The 19,182-nt window shown below is 36.6% G+C and overlaps 1 protein-coding gene across 3 annotated transcripts in view; it reads right to left on the bottom strand.

The window, feature by feature from the left end:
* Positions 1-19,182, bottom strand: part of PPP3CA (protein phosphatase 3 catalytic subunit alpha) — a 282,859-nt gene that overhangs the window by 59,884 nt on the left and 203,793 nt on the right. For all 3 annotated transcript variants that reach the window (XM_067553595.1, XM_067553578.1, XM_067553587.1), the window contains exons 4-6: positions 11,837-11,948; positions 10,358-10,503; positions 5,660-5,799 (exon numbers count right to left, since the gene is read on the bottom strand). In XM_067553595.1, coding sequence (XP_067409696.1) covers positions 5,660-5,799; positions 10,358-10,503; positions 11,837-11,948 — 398 coding nt within the window. The remainder of the gene's footprint in view (positions 1-5,659; positions 5,800-10,357; positions 10,504-11,836; positions 11,949-19,182) is intronic.

Raw genomic sequence — 19,182 nt, 5'->3', positions numbered from 1 at the left:
GTCACTCTCAAGAAACATGAACAATGCTATGTTTGCCTGGAGATGAGTATGTATATATGAGCTCTCCCAGAGTAGCACTTGAGAGTGATATTGTACTAGCGCATGAAACAGGAAATGTAACGGACCATCAACAGAAGAGTGCAACTGACTATACACAAATGTATAAAAAACCAATGCACTCTCACTCTCTCACACGCACCCAAACCCAAAGAGTATTTTTTAGATATTTTGCTAAATAAACAGGTATGGCTATGTACACACTGACGGCAGCTTTGCTGCTGTCTGATCGATTTTTCTAGTTCCATTGAGTGAAAGTGAAGACACGCTCAGTTGATCCGGAAGTCGATCTAATAAAATCACCTCCCCAAAAAGCATAGCACTGCATTGACAGGAACGCATTTCTCGTCGGCGCAGCACAGTGGAGATGGTGCGCTAAAGGAAAGTTACGAAGTTGATGGGAGTTATGCAAGCTACACAGAGTAGCTTGCGTAACTCCTGTTGACTGCCGCCGAATTTTGCCAGCAGTGTAGACCATGCCCAATTGTTTCCTCCCATAGGGACAATTGAGGTGTATATACTCAAACAACATCAATTCACCAATATTAATGCCAGATTCTGTTATGTGAATTTTGTCACTTACTGACAGGTACAGAAAAGACATACAAACAAGAATACAAGACTTTCATATAAAACTATGAAGCTAGATTTGGTCACTTTACTCACTACTCTTCATAGTGTGTATAGGGTGGTGAAATCTGGCCATGACGTATTAATTTTTAAAAACAATATTTAAAAAAATTCTAATCTGCATAAGTAACACCTCATTAAATCAATACTTTGATTTCTCTTGATCTGACATTAGCTAACTTGACAAAGACTGAAGAAGACAGATATGCTTAAAGTTTAGAAGGCATAAAGGAAAATAAGCCACATCAGTAGCTGTTTTTTGGGAGAAGGAAGAAGAGATTGCTAAAAATGCTTAATGCGAAACATTTAACATTTAAGAGCTTTATGTATTTAAGGCTACAGTGTCACAATAGCTACTTTCCATTCACGTTTCCACAGTTTCTAAATACCACACATTGAACAACATCCTAAAATTCTGTTGGATGCAAAATATTTATTAAATGTCACCTTTATGGAGGGAGCTGCAGGCGCTCAGCAACCCTGAAAAAAGGCAACTAATTTTTGCTTATTTCCATATTAGTGGATTTAGGTCTCTACTTATAGGCATCTGATGGCTCCCTCTTTGATCTTCGAAGACTCAATGCTAAGACCAAGATGCTGGAGAGACTTTTCGTTGAGGTGCTTTTTGCAGATGATTGCGCCTTGATGGCCCACAGACATGATGACCTTCAGGTTACCATTGACAGGTTTTCTGAAACATCCCAGCTCTTCAGCCTCACCATCAGTCTCGGTAAGACAGAGGTATTATTCCAACCAGCTCCTCATTCAGTGTCCCAGCACCAGCCAAGGCATATAGCTGAAAAATGTGGATCAATTCAAATATCTGGGCAGTACCATCTTGACTGATAGTTCCCTGGAAAGGGAAATTGCCTCCAGAATCAGTAAAGTCAGCCAGGGCCATGCCCTTGGTCAACTCCGAAAAAAGTCCTTAATCAAAACAACATTTGTCTCTCCATCAAACTGAAGATCTACAGTGCAGTGGTCCTGGCATCTCTCCTGGATGGATCTGAGACATGGACTCTTTATAGATAGCACATAAAACGGCTTGAACAATTTCACATGTGCTCCTGCTGGCAGGACAGAGTGATCAATATTAAGGTTGAGAGAGCAAACGAGCAGCATTGAGGAAATGCTATTGAGAGCACAACTTAGATGGACTGGACATGTCACCAGAATGGAAGATCACCGTCTCCCAAAACACATCTTGTATGAGGAGCTGAAGCAGGGCAAAAGAAAGAAGGGTCGTTTATATAAGCGCCTCAAAAATAACCTGAAGAATAGTCTTCAGTGGCTGGCATCAATCTCAAAGAACTTGAGCAAGTGGCTCAGAACAGGACTCAATGGCAGTCTCTGACAAGATCAGCATGTAACACGTTTGAGTGGGATTGACAAAATCATCTCCACACTGCACGTGAAAGGTGCCACAGAGCTGCATCATCAAACATCACAGATACGGACTTACGGACTTCCCATGACCTCAGAGTGGCCGACTGTGCATCAGGGTTCAGAGTTTGGACTTCAACGTCATATGCGTAGCCAGAGATAAGAATTGTGACAATATCATCATCATCAGCGATGGACTACCAACAACAACTATAGGGACCCACGTTTGACAGTGTTGGCTGTAGTGGTTTTAAGATCTCTTACACTTGAGATTTTCTGAAGGAAAACATTGAGCAATTTTAAATTCAATTTGTCCAGTTAATAAACTTATTAAGAAAAATTATCAGGCTACTGTAATGTGCACTCTCTCATATACATTAAAACCATTTCCTAAGATGACTAAATGCTTAATAAGTACACAGCTTTTGGCTGAATATAGTAGATTTATGTAGTATTTACTAGGCTGGAAAACTATATTAACTGCTAAGGTCATCTATGGAAATAATCTTAAATCACAGAAAGGTCATTTGAAATTGCCATTATAACAAATATGTCTAAACAAATGTGAATTACTTACAATAACATTTCCTATCAATGAACATTTCTTCATAACCTAGAATTGTGTTGGATTCACACATGTTTGAATTCTTCTTGATCTTTCCCTTTCAATTGCCATCCATGGCCTTTCCACTTCGGATGCAACTTTTGCATAAACTTAATTTACAATGAGGAGTCCAGAAACCTAGTTATGTTAGTGAACTGATATTGAGCACTAGAACATGGTCATATTTTGCAAACACACAAAGAGGTTTAGAAAGGGACCTAGAAGGGTACGTCTACACTGCAGCTGAGACAAGTCTCCCAAGTCAAGTTGACAAATTCGCACTAGCTCGGTTAAAAATAGCAGTGTGAACATTGTGACTTGGGCAGCAGTTCAGGCTCTCAAGCCCACCTGACCCTTGGTTCTCAGCTCCAGGGGCTAGCTCAAGTCTTTGCTGGAGCTGGAACATTCACACTGTTTTTAGCATGCTAGCTTGAGCCGAGCCAGTGCAAGTTTGTCCACCTGGGCTGGGAGGCTTACTCCCAGATACAGTGTAAACATACCTGAAGCATACAGCCTCTTCTGAAATATCAGTCAGTCAGTCTTGCGGTAGTGACTACACAATCTAAAACCATGTTTTTCTAACTGTGAAGTTGGTGTTTTGGAGAGATTCTCACTTCTTCTTGGAGAGCTACAAGAAAAACGCAAGTAAAATTTGACACAGCCCACAACTTCCATGTGGAATTTACTGCCACAGGTAATCACTGGGCAAATAACTTAGTAAATGTGAAAAATAATTAAATGCTTATCACAAAGTTACAGGAATAGCAAACACCATTACACATCTGAGATAAGCTGGTCACCTGCTCGTGTCAGGAAGAAGTTTCCTTTCCCTTGTATATTAATGCACAATTAGGCACTGCATTAGTATTTTCCACCTTCTTCTATAACATGTAGCATTGCTGGAACCAGGATATAGGACAAGCCAGAGCCTAGATGCGTTCCTCTACAGCAGTGGTTCTGAACTAGGGGTGCATGTAGCCCTGGGGGTAAGCAGAAGTCTTCCAAGGGGTACATCAACTCATCTAGATATATGCCTAGTTTTACAACAGGCAACATAAAAAGCACTAGCAATGGAAGTACAAACTAAAATTCCATACAGAATATGACTTGTGTATACTGCTCTATATACTATCCACTGAAATGTAAACACAATATTTATATTCTAATTGATTTATTTTATAATTATATGGTAAAAATGAGAAAGAGAACAATTTTTCAGTAATAGTGCACTGTGACACTTTTGTATTTTTATGTCTGGTTTTGTAAGCAAGTAATTTTTAAACAAGATTTAACTTGGGGGTACGAAAGACAAATGTGACTACTGAAAGGGGTACAGTAGTCTGGAAAGGTTGAGAGCCACTGTTCTACAGCAACTCCTATATTTCTAAGAAGGCTGGGGGGAAAAACATTCTGCATGAAGAAAGCGGAGTCCTAAGAAGAAATTAATAACCAACAAAGAAAATTAAAGAATTGTTCTTATCGCTTGTTGAAAATTATGTTCCCAGTTGGTACTACTTTTCCTCTCTTTAAACAATAGAGTAAGATTTAACCTTTAAAATTTTCAATGAACACACATCCTCAGCCCCACCCAACTTAGGAGAGATATTTTACACCAAATTTGAAAAATTTTGATCTGAAAGAAAAAGCGAAAATTACAGGTTGTCAGTCTGCCTGATAACTCCCTTAACCAAAATCAGGCATGTACAGTAACATTTCACAGTTTTTTAGAAAAAGTTAGTGTGATCAGGAATCTCTTGGTGCCAACTGGCAGAAGGGTGCATAAGATTACAGGAATCATTATCTACGAGTCTGATATCTCTAAATACTAGTTCACCAAAGACTGTCATATGTAAGGTCTTTAATGAAAGCTTGTGTCACACTGGTCATCGTGATCATTATGAAATATATATGCTGATAATACATAAGGAGTTATGTGTATACACTGAAAATCATATTCTTATTGTCTGTGAGTTAAGGCAGGTCACCAGAAGGTGATCTATATATTCCTGTCAGGGACAGGAAAGAAGAACCCTCCAAGAAGGGAATAGGAGAGGATTAGAGCTGGGCAAACACTGAAAATATTTTTCTTAAAATATTAACTCTGATTTTCAAATTAACTGGTTTTGGCTGCCTTTTGCATTGTTGCACACTTAAGTTTCACTGTCATGAACATTCCTGGAAAGCCAATTTCAAAACTATATGCACAGAAATCAAAATTTAAATTCAAAAGCATGTACCTGTGCACCAGAAATCCTTGAGCATTCATTCAGGCAGGGAACAGAAATAATACCATGTACTGTAGCTGACCAACCACAATTAACCAACAACACTCAAATAACGAATATCTCACAAAGAACTGTTCACAATCAAATTGACAGTTTTGAAAGTTTGCAAAGTATTTGAGAAAAATCACAATTGCTTGTATATATTCCAAAGAGCAGAAAATGAGTCAAGATTCATTGAGTAAATTATTTGCTCAGCTCCGATATTGACTAAGCAGCAAAGAATACAGTCCCAAACTCAAATTATCACAACTATGTCAGATTCCTAGTATAAAGTCTGAATTTTAGGATTCACACAGCATTTCATATCAACTCTTAACTATCATTTCAGCACAGTGGATAGTGAGATCTTTCACTGACCAACATTCCTCATTCAAACCTACCTTAAAACTTCTCAAGATAAAGAGGCAATATTATTTCCAGAAATTGTAGAACAATTCAACAATGGCAAATAAAGATTTGACCGATTTTGGTGAATAAATCCCAGTTGTCTAGGACTTCAAGGTATAAAAACCAAATAAAATATGTAATTTACTTAAAAATCAAGCAAAACCCATGTAATAACATAGACTCTAGTCCCATTAACAAATGGTTATCATTAGAAGAACGGTGCAGATTGCAAACAAGCGCATAATGTCCATGATTCCAAGTAGTTAATCGAGTTAAGTCTTTAGAGAATAATTAATGACGCAAGCGACCCTACCTGTAGAAGTATGAACACCCCCGAACAGTGTTGTGAGTAAAATGTTCCTGAGTCTTCTCATTTCCAAAGTCCTCTAGGGGATCTGACCACAGGATATCACACATAGGTCCATATGCAGGTGGTTCCTTGAATCGATCTAACTAAGAAAATAAAGGACAGAAATAAAACTAACATTTTACACTTGATTATTTAGGAAGTTAAAAATATACAAAGATTGAATATTAACTTGTTAAAACTCGATGTTCAGAAAACATCCATACAAAACACATGAGTGATAAGCTTGTATTTCAGGGACTGCCTAATTGAGGCCCACAGCATTTGGGCTCCAGCTGCTCTCATCTTTAATATGGTAGGTTCTTGGATGATGATGGAGCTGGCACCTACAGCACAAGCGAGTCATGTCTCCGCATTGAAAAGAGGAGGAGAGCAGATGTATTTTGTTCCATTCTGTGCAACTGAAGTGCGACTGTTTGGCTCCTGCTCTCACCCGGCACGTATTGGATGACCTGCTGTATTTTAGGACTTTCCAGCTATCATGAAACTTGACTAAAGGAGCTAGGGACTTGCTAAGGGAACATGACAATAGTCATACCAGAACAAAATTTCTGTTTCAATTAAAAAAATATCAAATATCAAATTTAAAGTACTGAGGCAATGTCTCTGCACTGTAGCATCTTGCTGTGATTCTCTCATAGCTCTCATTAACCTCTACTTTAACCTTATTTAGCTGCAGCTAAGAATCCCTCTTTCTTCCAGACAATTTGTGTTGAAATTTAGTGAATTATACAGTCATACTGCAAACTAGGAAAAAACATTAAAAATTGATATTTTTCAGCACAAACTCAATATATAAACACCCTGTAAAAGATAGGTGTATAAATCAGGCTGACAAGTCTATCAAATTCTCCAGTCTGTCTAGGAAGCAAAAGGCAATATAAGTAATGATTTAGTAAAACACAATTTTTTACTATTATCTGAAAGGAATGAAGTGATTTTTCATTTTTTCCAGCACCCAATTAAAAAGTTTTAATAAAGGAAGGCTTCTGTATTTCTACCCTCACATGCTCACCATAAAATATTCATCGCAAACCCACATGTCTAACTTGTTTCAGACCACTAAATAATTCATGCCTTTGTAACTAATACATCGAAATGAAATAACACAGATTCATAATTATGAAAAAACCTGCTGATTGCCTAGGATGAATAGACTTGTTAATGAAAAAAAAATTCTGAAAATGTTAATGACCCTAACCTGGAATCTGAGCATTAAACAATTTTAACCTATCATTGTACTGTACTGTGAAAACAACGAATTTTTAAGGCAGAGAGAATTTCTGTTTAATCAACAGTAAACCTTTACTTGCAATTACAATTTTACTTTCGGTAATTACAATGCAGATGTTTTAATTCAATTGGTGTCCATGAAAAGGTACAACTAGTGGAAAACATTTTCAGCATGATACAGAGTAATTCTGGCTATTATAACTATTTATTTAGTAGTTTCTGAGAGTGTAAAAAATTGTGTTAATATTTACCAATCCCCTTTAACAATAATAGTTACAAATGTGAAAATCCCTAAATTTTAAAAGTAAAATGCAAAATATTAATTCTGAAGAGTTTTGATGTACACATTTGCAATATAAAATACAAGTTTTCCTTCAGTACTGCATCATGGGGGGAAATCTCTATTAAAATAGGTAACACTGGAATTATGGAATTTAAACAGTGTGATATCTGTCTTCATAAACCTTTATGAGGTTTAAAAACAGACTCTAAAAAGACACTTAAATATAGTAGTATTAAATTATTATAGGTATTATAGGTAAAATATTAAATTAGTATAGGTATCAATGTAACATACCTCACCTAAGATGATGAAAATACTGGAAGCGTTTTCATTTTGAGAGCCTATTACTGATCTCTGTGTAAGATAATCATGTTTCTACATCTCTAATACACTAATCTGGTAGTGACTGGCTGTTGCATCAACACCTCCTTTGCTGGACTGATGCAGCACCATTAAAGGGACAGTCAGATTAGTGAAGATCAGATCTTTCTCATTTTGTTAAACCTGTCTGTCTTCAGGCTAAGCTTCTGTAGGTTGAAACAGCTATGTATTTTTCTGTTGTGACAATCAGGATCCATACACCCAAGAGGGAAGAACAGGGGGTCTGAACCCAAAAGAATAAGCAACTGAATAAACTGATTTGTTATATTATTGTACTATATAAAAGTGTATCAAGTCAAGTATTTTATGAAAGCCAGTGACCCACGGGTGATTGATATCATTGTGATATCTGAGGAATCATGAATACTTACTAATATTATGCTTTGAAGTCTGTGATCAAACAAAGAGAAAAACAAGGTTGTGAGCGTGATATATTCATAACCACCTGGGATTCTTTACTTGGCTCCTTTGAGGCAGCGTGAAAAATTCCTAGCTGATCTCACCCCCAGTGGTTATTTCTGAATGGCCTTACTAGCTTCTAAACCTGATCTTTTAGGTAATGAATATGGAAATAGTTCCCAGTAACAAGTGTCTTCTAAAGGTTGGATTTTCAAAAGTGCTCAGCATTGGCCTCTTCAATGGAAGCAGAGTTTGGTCAAAACTAAAGGTGTTTTTTTTAAATCCCACCCTAAGACTCAGTTCAAAAGAAATTAAATTACCACCCACAAAAAGGAAAGTGGGGGGGGAGAGTAAATCTGCATTGCAATTCACATGCAAGACTATTTCTAATACCAGCAACAGCAGATCTATTACCGATAACAAGCAGAAGACATCTTGCAGTACATCACATTGGAAAGAGAAAGATAGGTCACAGAAGAATCACCTTCCAGCAAGAATGGCTAGATTTCTTGCAAGCAGCAGCCAAATTTTCATTCAGCCACCTCAGGAGGGTCCTGGATGACACAAAGAATAGACTGAACAGGAGAACAGGTGGGTTTGGAAGGATTTTTTGCAAAGCCTTATTGACCTTCCTGCCTGAGAGGGATATGGCCCACCAGGGGAAAGTAGGCTTGAATGGCACAGTGGAGTGTAACTATAAAAAGAACCATTTAGAAAGAGACTTTGAATCAGGGAATCTGTACTGTTATTCAAATGATGGGTAAGGAAAATGATTATCAGCTGTCATATATTACTCATCAAGTACTGAACACTGAATAAATGGTCTGCCATGCTATACAATTAAAAGACAGCACACAGTGACATTTTCGTGGGAGTTGAACTGCCTAAATGAAAGGTTTTGGAAACATTTTTCAGGATTGGGGCAGGTCTTCCCAGGGACAAATGTCAAGAAGAATCAGGATCACTATCAGTGTCACAGCAGAACTGGAGAAATCTGGTTCTACTTTGGAAAAAATGCAAGACAGGAATCATGAAGACATTGGTCTGCTTTTCTCTCCAAAGACAGGAATTTTGTCCAGGTAACACCAGCCATTAGACTCCTCAGTTTACAGAGAGTACATTTTGCAATGTAATTCAGAGCAATAACAACAATTAGATAGATAGGGAACAAAAGCAAATGAGCATTCCCTCTGTGATAGAAAATCAACCTCCTAAAACAGAGACTCAAATGTAACAAGAAAATCCCTGATTCCCATCTTGACTGCCTGCATTTTGAGTATGTCATTAGTTTCACCGCAAATACATTGTTGCTACAATAGTATGATGGAGGTAAGACATGTGGACAGAGACATTTCTTTCTCTCTCTGGTTGTTCCTATCCACTTGACTCAAGTCAAACTGATATACTGTAGATGGAAAGAGCAGAAGTAGGAGAATACTGCTGGTTCTTTGCTCCTCCATAGTAAAGCAATATTGAAACCAATGAGGTTGAGAGCAGAAAACACAGAATACAATTTGAGGCACATCTAACTGTCTTCACTGACTCTGCTACCCAGCCAGAGAGAATAGCTTATCAGGTTCTGTTTTGTATCTGAGGGTGCAAAAGTGAACACACACAGCCAGATTTCAAAAAGAGCCCTGGAACAGGTTTTCCGGTGCCAAGTACAGTGTGTACTATTGTGACAAGATTTTCAAAATAGCTCAGCTCCCATTCAGGCACATAAATGAGGGCCAGATTTTGAAAAGTCTCACCCAGTAGCTGCTTTATGACATTAATGGCCAGATTTTCAAAAGAGATCACTACCCATCTTTGAAGCTATTTTGGTTATACACCAGGGGAGCCATATAAAATTCAATTATTTTTGTTGCAAGTGTAGTTATATAAAAACCCCACAGTCGTACACACACACACACAATGTGTTTTATTTCTCCAAATAAATGCACACTACCCATTTATTTCACACCACAGGAATCAACAGGATGCTTAAAACATGCTAAAAGAAATGAATGATCTAATGACTCCATATTCGACTATGCTTCTAAACGTATTTACTTAAAATTAATTTTTCAAAAAGCAAAGAAAATCGATCTTACATTTTTTGCTGACAAAGCTTTTGGTGGCTTCCTCAATAAAAGAAAGTTACCAATTGTTGCAATTTCTTTTTTTCTGTTTTAGAAAGACCAGGAAATGACGATAGTGTTCAAGATTAGTTTGAATGCAACATGACAATGAAAAAACAATTATTTCCCCCCATAAATCTTACACAAATTAACAACAATGAAAAAACCTCATGTTTTGTTAATACGTGGTTTTAGTGTTTATTGGACTTGAACACTACCCAGACTTACTTTTCTGATGTCATCCAAAGTGTTGATCTCTGGAGACAAGCCACCATGTACACACAAGAATTGTTGGTTCATCAGAGCAGCCAAAGGAAGGCAGTCAAAGGCATCCATGCAGGCATCATATACTCGTTCTGAATACTTTATTTTACCTTTTGGATATTAAGATGGTATCAGAAGATGGTATTCAGTATTTAAAAGATTACTGCTTTAATTTAAAGGCTTGGTACTGCTCTCAATGAAAAAGGGTGAAATGACTTCAATTGGAGCAGAACTGTATAATAAAATCCTAGATCATATTTTCTGTAACTTTACTGAACATAAATCACTGTGCATACTGAAGGTTCACCCCCCCATGTTTTGAGCATGAAAAGACCAGATATTAGGGTTACTTTTACCTACTTTTAAAAAAATTCTACAGAATTTAATAGACATGAAACTACTAAGATTCCACAGAACTTCAAAAGCATTCCAGAGAAGTTAGTCTAAAAGCTCATAGAATTTAATACAGAATATTTTTTCTACAGAAGTGTTAAACCAACCAGTTTAATACAGAATTATATTCCTGTTAAGAAATTCCACAGAAAACTTTAAAATTCTGTAAAAGGTTATCATTGTCTAGGAAATTATTTTCCATAAAAAACAGGTCTATGCAGAGGAATCTGAACTTTAACCCACATACTTGTAATTAATTATCTGCAGAAACATCATTATGAAATGAATGAGTTAATACAATGAATCTGAAATGTTAATTTACCAATATGCATATTAAAATCAGTAAACCGTGAAGCATTTGAGCCAATTAACATTTTTTCATCTTCTGTGTTAAACAGGAATGTGGACTTATGCAATAGCTTCACTTTATATTACTGCAGACATAGGATTTTCATTGTGCAAATTACAGCCTACATCTTTTAAGTATCCCAGTATTCTTTAGTACAGTAAAGAAAAGAATGCCCATTTTTAAAAAGTTAAAAGAAACGCATGATACTGTATATTTACACTTACTTCCAATTTAGAAGGGAAAAGTGTTATTTGTTCCTACCCCAAACAAAAGGAAGAGATGGTGCACAGTTGTCTCAAGGAGACCAATGGCAACAGACACACCAAGACAAGCATTGTTTGGCAGACATAAAGGTGTGTAAGGAGCACAGATATGCAGAAACTATGTGGCCTCTCCAACATCTGTGGTATTTGGTGAAGTTTCCCCATGTATCTTTAGAATTCCCATGATTATAAAAACACAGTTCCTAACTCCTTCATATTATCCAATCCTTTTGCCTGTCCACATTACCAGATGTTGAAACAAAGATTTTTGTATGATTTTATTTTCCCTTCAGAGGGTTTCCCCTTCAGAGAAGGATGGTTTAAGGATGCAAAATCATTGATATTAAGTGCTACATGAGTACTTACTAAGTAACAAACAAACAAACAAACAATTACAAAGTAATATGGAAGGAGGTCATGAATTTAAAGCACACTTACATTCTTGTTTAAATGTGAAATACTCTGTTAAATGTCTACATTCATGATTCCCACGAAGTAAAAACAGTGTTTTGGGATAAAGGATTTTCAAGGCCCACAAATACAGCACACACTGCAAAACAAAAACCAAACATTAAAATAGTGACATTGATTGACAAAGGTATACAATATTTCAGCCTCATTTCAAACGGTATGCCTGGCTGTTCACATATTTTATGCAGATTTTTTCCCATGCTATAAGGTGGTTTCATAGAAATTATTAGGTTTCAATGCAGTTTTACATTCTTGCTAAGGGACATTTTCTTTTTACACACATTTGTGTACCATAGCTCCTGAAAATTATTGCTTTGTATGTCCAGGGAAAATAAGACCATTTTATCTTGGGCGGTTGGACAGAAATCTGCCAGGGAAACCATTTCACAGGAAAATCTGCATTTCATGACAGAAGTAACAAAATATTGCCCTGGAACAATTTCATAAGCACTTGTGAAAAAAAATCACAGAGTTCGTGAAATTGCACAATTTGTATACAAAAATTTGTAATGAACACTGGTATAGTTTTGCACAAGTCTGGACTCAGGATAAGTGGAGTTAAAACACCCATGGTTTGTCTAGCTTTACTCATTGTGTGGACAGTGCTGGCAGGTTCTAGACCATTGGGCAGCAGGGTATATAGCAGACAGCTTTCCAAAGCCTGGGGTGAATTCATGCCACAATCTTCAAATTAAGGTGCTCAGCACTATTGAAAATGAGGCCCTTTTATAACAGTGCATAATCTTAAGCACACAAATTTGAAAATGTTAGCCCAATAAAGGAATATTTGGGGTGTAGTGAGCTCAATATCTGTTGCAGGAGAAAAAGAAAGTGCCTGAATTCTAATCTTAGCATATACAATAAAAAGAAAGATTTTGATATAATCTATCAAATGTATTTACTATACTTTCATTTTCTTGCCTATAATTCAACAGTATTTGATTAATGATCTGGGATTTGAGAGTTTGGTTTATGAAGAATTTCAGTTTACACCTCATACTTCTAGTGAACCATTTTTGGTGATTTGATTCGCTCTTATAATATGACATTTCTTGGTCATAAGGAGGAAGAAATGAGACTATCAACGATCTTTTAAGTCTCTGAATGTTTCGGTTTCTACTTCATTGCCTAACCGGTCTCTCCTATGTTAAAAATGAATTTAACTCTTTCAAGCTTGTGTAAAACACACTATTTATTCTATATCTTTAGATAGTTACAAATCCTGCTCAGAGTGTTAATTTCATATGTGAGATGTTTTGCTAATAAAAACTAGCGCACTGTAAACCTTCTGGATCCTTTCCATAAGGTATTTATACTATTAAGAGGTTTTTCAATTTTTTTTTTTTTAAATGGGACAAGAACTTTGCAAGATTCAAAAAGTGATTAGTCACATACATACAGAGATAACAAGAATATCTAGAGTTATAATAGTTAATTCTAAAAGATGAGTTTTGGGAGGGAGATAAAGATTGTCTTAAGCCTTAAGGTTTTAGCTATTAGGGGGATATTTCCTTGGGGGGGATAGATTACCCCACATTTACCAGGGGTGTGGCTTTTTGCACCTTCAATTTGGTGCTAGCCAGTCAGACAGAATACAGGACTAGATGACCTCCTGATCCCTTTGTTCCTCTGATACTGTTAGGCAATTCAAGCCTAACATTTAAATATTATTTTTAATCAAGTTTTACAATAGCTAATAGGATTTTTTAAGGTTCAAGTGTTACTTTTAGATTTAATCTTCCTCTATATTACTTGCAACCCAAACGTAGCACTGAGCTAGTGAATGGGAACAACTAGTTGATAAACCGATTTTCTCTGTACAGGCTAAATGAAATGCAAACTGCATTATTGGTAAAAAATATTAAGGATCTGATTCCCCACTGCCTTACACTTTGTTTAATCATTTACACTTCAGCACAGTGAGTGCAGAGAACATGTAAAACACGACCATTCTGATTTCATGTTTTCCATCCACTTTGCACAGCTGTTTATGCTGCCAGAAGGTGATAAACTGAAGAACAGATCCCCATTTGGTGTAAATCAACGTAGCTCCATTGAAGTCAATGAACCTATGCTGATTTACACCAGCTAAGGATTTTTAAAACTCCCTTCAATTTTAATAGTCCACGGTATTATTGAGACAAGTTAGGAATTTTGGTTTTTGTAAACATGACATACACTCTCTCTCAAGGTTTTGCATGAAGAATATTCTTTATTCATATTGATTTTACTCTGTGGTCCTTTATGACGATTAATAGCAATGATCTCCCAGTCTGGTCACTGCTAATAGTTTTCTGAACTATCTCATTTTTGTTTTCATATGGTCACAGACTGAGTTTACCAAAAATTGTCAAGTCTTTAAAATGTAACTTGACAAACTGCATCATGTAGTTTATGTTTAGTGTCTTTCAGCTATTTTTATGACAGATGTGCTGAGTTTAAAAGTGAAAAGGTGGCTTTTCTTCTTAGGCTTTTCTACCTACCTCAGCCCTGAAAGTCAAGCTGGTTTCCCTCATCATATGCATCACCACCAACAATAAAAAATAAAAAAATAATAAAAAATTCTGCAGTTATAAAGTCAGTGGGCTTGTGCAAGCTTAAATTTTCACAAGACTAGTGATTTTCAATGCCCAACTTGAGACACCTTAAAAGGGGATGGATTTGCTGAGGGCAGGTGCGCTTAGCACTTTTGGAAAATCCGGTCTCTTTAAGGCTCCTCAAGTTCGATCCAAAAACTACAAAAGCCACTTTAGAAAATGTAGGCCAGTATATTAACATCATGGCTTCAGAGACATTTGTGTAACAGTGTCTCAAAATTCTATTTAGTAAGCATTCTATTGATTTATGTACTAAAAGGAAAGAGAAGCCAGCTTACTCCCTTTTAGCTACGTTGGTTCTGCCTTAGCAACGGAAGTAAAAACCTTTTCACCAAAGTAGGCAGCTATGACTGAACACTCGCACAGGAAGCAGCTCTGCTGAATAAGAAAGTATCATATACATGGCCACATTTCAGAGTAGAAGCACACTTTTATGTCACAACATATAAATCTGACCCTTTCCCCTCTTGGTAACAGTCACATTTACACGTTATATTTTGTAGTATAAATCTGTCATTAGATGGTGAGACTCAGGTTTCCTATTACTGAAATCTGCTACAGTTATTCCTCTGTTAAAGAGGCCACTTTCCCCCCGTTTAAGGTTTCTATTTCTTTCTAAAGAAGATATTTTATTCTAATTATAGGCCTGGTGATTTTTCTCTATGCAGGAACCGGACAGATCTGACCACACTTTATATGGTTGATCACAAAGTTTTACTAAAACCTGAGCAGCATCTTTGTTTCCTGGTGATTTCCTTTCTTTTATTCACTCCTCACCCATTGTGCTCACTTTTTTTTGTTTGTTCTCTGCATGAGCACCCTGAATCAGCTCCCCAGATACTACAGTGGGTGGCAGTGTGGTCTCATGGTAAGAATGCAGCACAATGGAAGGATTCCTTCTTTCTGCTCTTTATTTTGCCAATGACTCATTGTGCAAACTTGGGCAAATTCCTTAATGTCTTTGTGCCTCAGCTAACAAGTCTGCCAAATGTAAATCACAATATTGATTTTCCTCACAGAGATGTTGGGAGGCTTACTTAATGTTTGCCAAATGTTTCCTGTTCTCTGGATAAAAGGAGCTATAGAAATGCAAAGTGTTTATTATATTATTATTATTATAATGGTGAAGTGGTCTCACCAAGGTTCTTATTAAATGTAGCCATATCATGCAGAAGTAACTTTAATAATAAATTTTCATATTTAAAATCTACTAAGGTTTTTATTTACAGGGTCCTCCATCACTGGTATCTGTCCATTTTACTTCCGCCGTCCCCCCTCCCCTCTTTCACTTAACAGTTAGATGCTGTAGATTATTCCTACATCTATCTTTAAGGCTATGAGAAACTTCAGAAAGAACCAGCATTGACAACATGAAGCATTTAAAATTCATGAATGAGATCCTGATAAAAATCATGAGCTTGTCTTACACATCATGGGAATTAAAAAAAAAAAAAAAAAAAAAAGTGGATTATTTTCATTTGCCTTCAGGTTTTTGAGCCTTTAGGGAGCATGTTTTCTAGTTTTTCTCCATAATCATAAGGGCTAGAAACTAACTCTTTTAAAAACAAAAGCAGCCTGAGATTTTCACATAACGTGATTCCAGGAGCTGGAGTTTTAAGGAAAAAATCAAATATCAAGACTTGCGATAAAATCATGAGAGCTGATAACACAGAGAACTTCACAAAACTAGACAAACACAGTAGCAGATGATAGTGACTGTGGATAAAAGCAAGGTATTGAACATTGGGAAGGAAGAATGTGTGCTATTTTTGCACTCTTCTCAACAATCCTTTATTTAAGCCGTGAAGAACTCTAGGCAGTGTATTATCAGCATGGCCCCCTAACTCTAGACAAGGTCTAAGTTAAAAGTTGTACCGCTTTAAATAATTAAAAGTAATTAACATCTCTAGTGTGGATGCAGTTATATTGGTATAAAAGGGCTATAAAAGTTAAGGGACAAGGAATATACTATACTAATATAAGGTACCTTTATACCCATAATTGTGCCAGTACTAGAAGTTGTACTGGTATAACTATTATGGTTTCCAAAAAAAAAAAAAAAAAAAATCACACCCCTAACTGAAATATGTATATAGATACAAAATCTGTGCGCAGACCAGATCTTCAGCTTCGGTCATAAAGATACAGAGGGTGAAATTTTGACCTCACTGAAGTTCATGGCAAAATTCCCATTGATTTTAATGAGGCCAAGATTTCACTGTGTGTGTGTGTGTGTGTGGGCTGGGGGGGAGCCCTTTCAGGGCATGCAGAAGGATCGGTATCTTAACTCAAATTCTGCCTGACATAGCGGGGGCTTGTAGGAATTGGAGTTACTTTAGTGACACGAGTTCTTCTTGAGTTGACTTTTTGTGAGTTTCATTTGGTCTTATCTTGTGTCATTTTATATTTGATGCACACGCATCCAGAGGTTAGATTGGGCATATTTACAATTCAAAAAGGCAAAAGAATTGTGTTGCTGCTGTTGTGAATTTTTTAATCTTCCCTTGTGGAATCTACAGTGTAGCCATCAACGCAGCCCCACCTCCCTAGCCAGAATGTGAGTTGTTTTTATTTTAATGGGTTATTTGAGAAGCATATTTTGAACATTAAGATTTCTTTTTACCATCTGTTGAATATTCCCAGGCTGCTTTATCATCTTGTTTTGACACTTGCACGCTCCTTTATCACCTCTAGGCTTAGTTACTGAAATGCTTTCTTCTAACTGGTTTCCCATATGATTTTATTTTAAATGATCATATGCAAAGTACTGCTGCTACTGCTGCTGTTATTTTCCTTTCTAACTGCTCAGCTCATGCAACCCCTAGTTCCTTCCTTAAAGAGACCCTCTTTTTAAAACAAAACAAGGGAGCTAACAAGTAACACAATTCATTTTCTGAAGTGCTTCACTTAGTTTTTTAAATGAATACTTTAGGAACTTCAAACTGAAATTTAACTTCAAATTCAAGTTCTCTCTCTTGAATCTGGCCACCTTTTTATTTTGTAATCCCAATTTTGTGCAATTAGGACTAATTGTCAAAATTGTCCCAGGACATCTCTCCTTCTGCACAGGCACCTACTCTGCACACACACAAAGGAATAGAAGTGGTGATGGAGGCAGCGAACAACCCTGTTACATAATCTCCCTGCCTTTCCTAGATTTGAAAATACTGGTTTGTGTTATTCATTTGCATTAGTTTTATTCATGACTGGACTGACTTTGTTTGAAAGGGCAAAGTGAGAGTTCCAGGCTCCACTGTTAAAACCTTAAATGTTTCCACCAACACGGAAATGTTATGAGTGATGGAAGTGAGTTTACCTAATCGGATATTCTGATTTGCAGAAGGCTGTTACTCTACATAAGAAGCACTGAGGTGCAACCAAAGGACAAGAAAAGAAAGATAATTGGTGGAGAAAATCTAAGTTTGTCAGAAAAGACTATGCCTTGTATCATTCTATTGAGAAAATAAGAACATTCGTTTATTTCATCCACCTGTGATAACTTGTCTTTTAGTCCTTGTTCTTCCAAAATCTTAATTGTGCTTAATTTTACACATGTGAACAGTCTCACTAAAGTCACTGGTACTACCAACATGCCTGAACTTAAGCATGTGTGTGCATCTTTGGAAGATTGGGGCCTCTAGGTTGTAAACTTTGCGGGGCAGGGACTCATCATTTAGTACTGTACCTAGCATATTGGGGCTCTAATTGGGTTGAAGCCTTTAGGTACTACTGACATACAGATGATTAATAAATAGTTATTATTGGTAGGAAGCAGCAACATTTCACACCTATACAATAGAGCTTATATCTGGGCATTTGCCTTTCCTAGTTTAGTTTTAAAACTCAATCTCTCAATCCCTGCAAGCTCCCTCCCCCTTCAAAATAACCATTTCCTCTTAAAACATTGCAAGTACAGAAGATAGGGAGAAAATTTAGATTGAAAAAAATGTGTATGTTTGTAAAAGTGTGTATATATTTTGCTATAACTGGATAGTGGAACAAATTTTAATTGTTTCTAAATATTTCTTCCAGGTGGAAGCCAAACTCAAGACGCTTAATGGGACCAATTTGAAGATCCAAATAATCTCCATCCAAGAATATTAAAGGAACTGGCATATGATATTCCAAGCTCGCTAGCAAGGATTTTTAATGAATCTGTAAAATCAGGGGCCCTATACTATGACTAGAGAATTGCACCTATAGTACCTATATTTAAGAATAGAAAAAAAGTGACCTGAGAAACTACAGATTCTTACATTTTACCTCAATTATATGTAAGAACTTAGAAGAAATTTTGAAAATGAGAGTAGTTAAGGATGTAGAAGTAAACCATAATTGGGATAAAATACAACATAGTTTCGCAAAAGGTAGATCAAGACAGACAAACCTGATCTCTGTCTTTGAGAAGATAACTGATTTTCTAGTGCTAATCTACCTGAATCACAGTAAAGCATTTGGTACAGTTCCACATGGGAAATTATTAGTTCAATTGGCAAAGATGGGGATTAATATGAGAAATGAAAGGTGAATAAGGAACCGATTAAAGGGGAGATTACAACAGTTCATACTGAAAGGTGAACGACAGGCTGGAGGGAGATTACTAGTGGAATTCCTTAGGGATCGGTCTTGGGACCTATTTTATTTACCATTTTCATTAATGACCTTGGCACAAAAAATGGGTGTGTACTAATATTTGCCAATGACACACTGGGGAGG

This window comes from Emydura macquarii, unplaced genomic scaffold (assembly GCF_026122565.2).
Source record: "Emydura macquarii macquarii isolate MOO-44397 ecotype Brisbane River unplaced genomic scaffold, CSIRO-AGI_Emac_v2 contig_302, whole genome shotgun sequence".
In the NCBI taxonomy this organism is placed as follows: Eukaryota; Metazoa; Chordata; order Testudines; family Chelidae; genus Emydura; species Emydura macquarii.
Note: the sequence above shows the minus strand (reverse complement) of the source record. Positions and strands in the feature narration are given on the sequence as shown.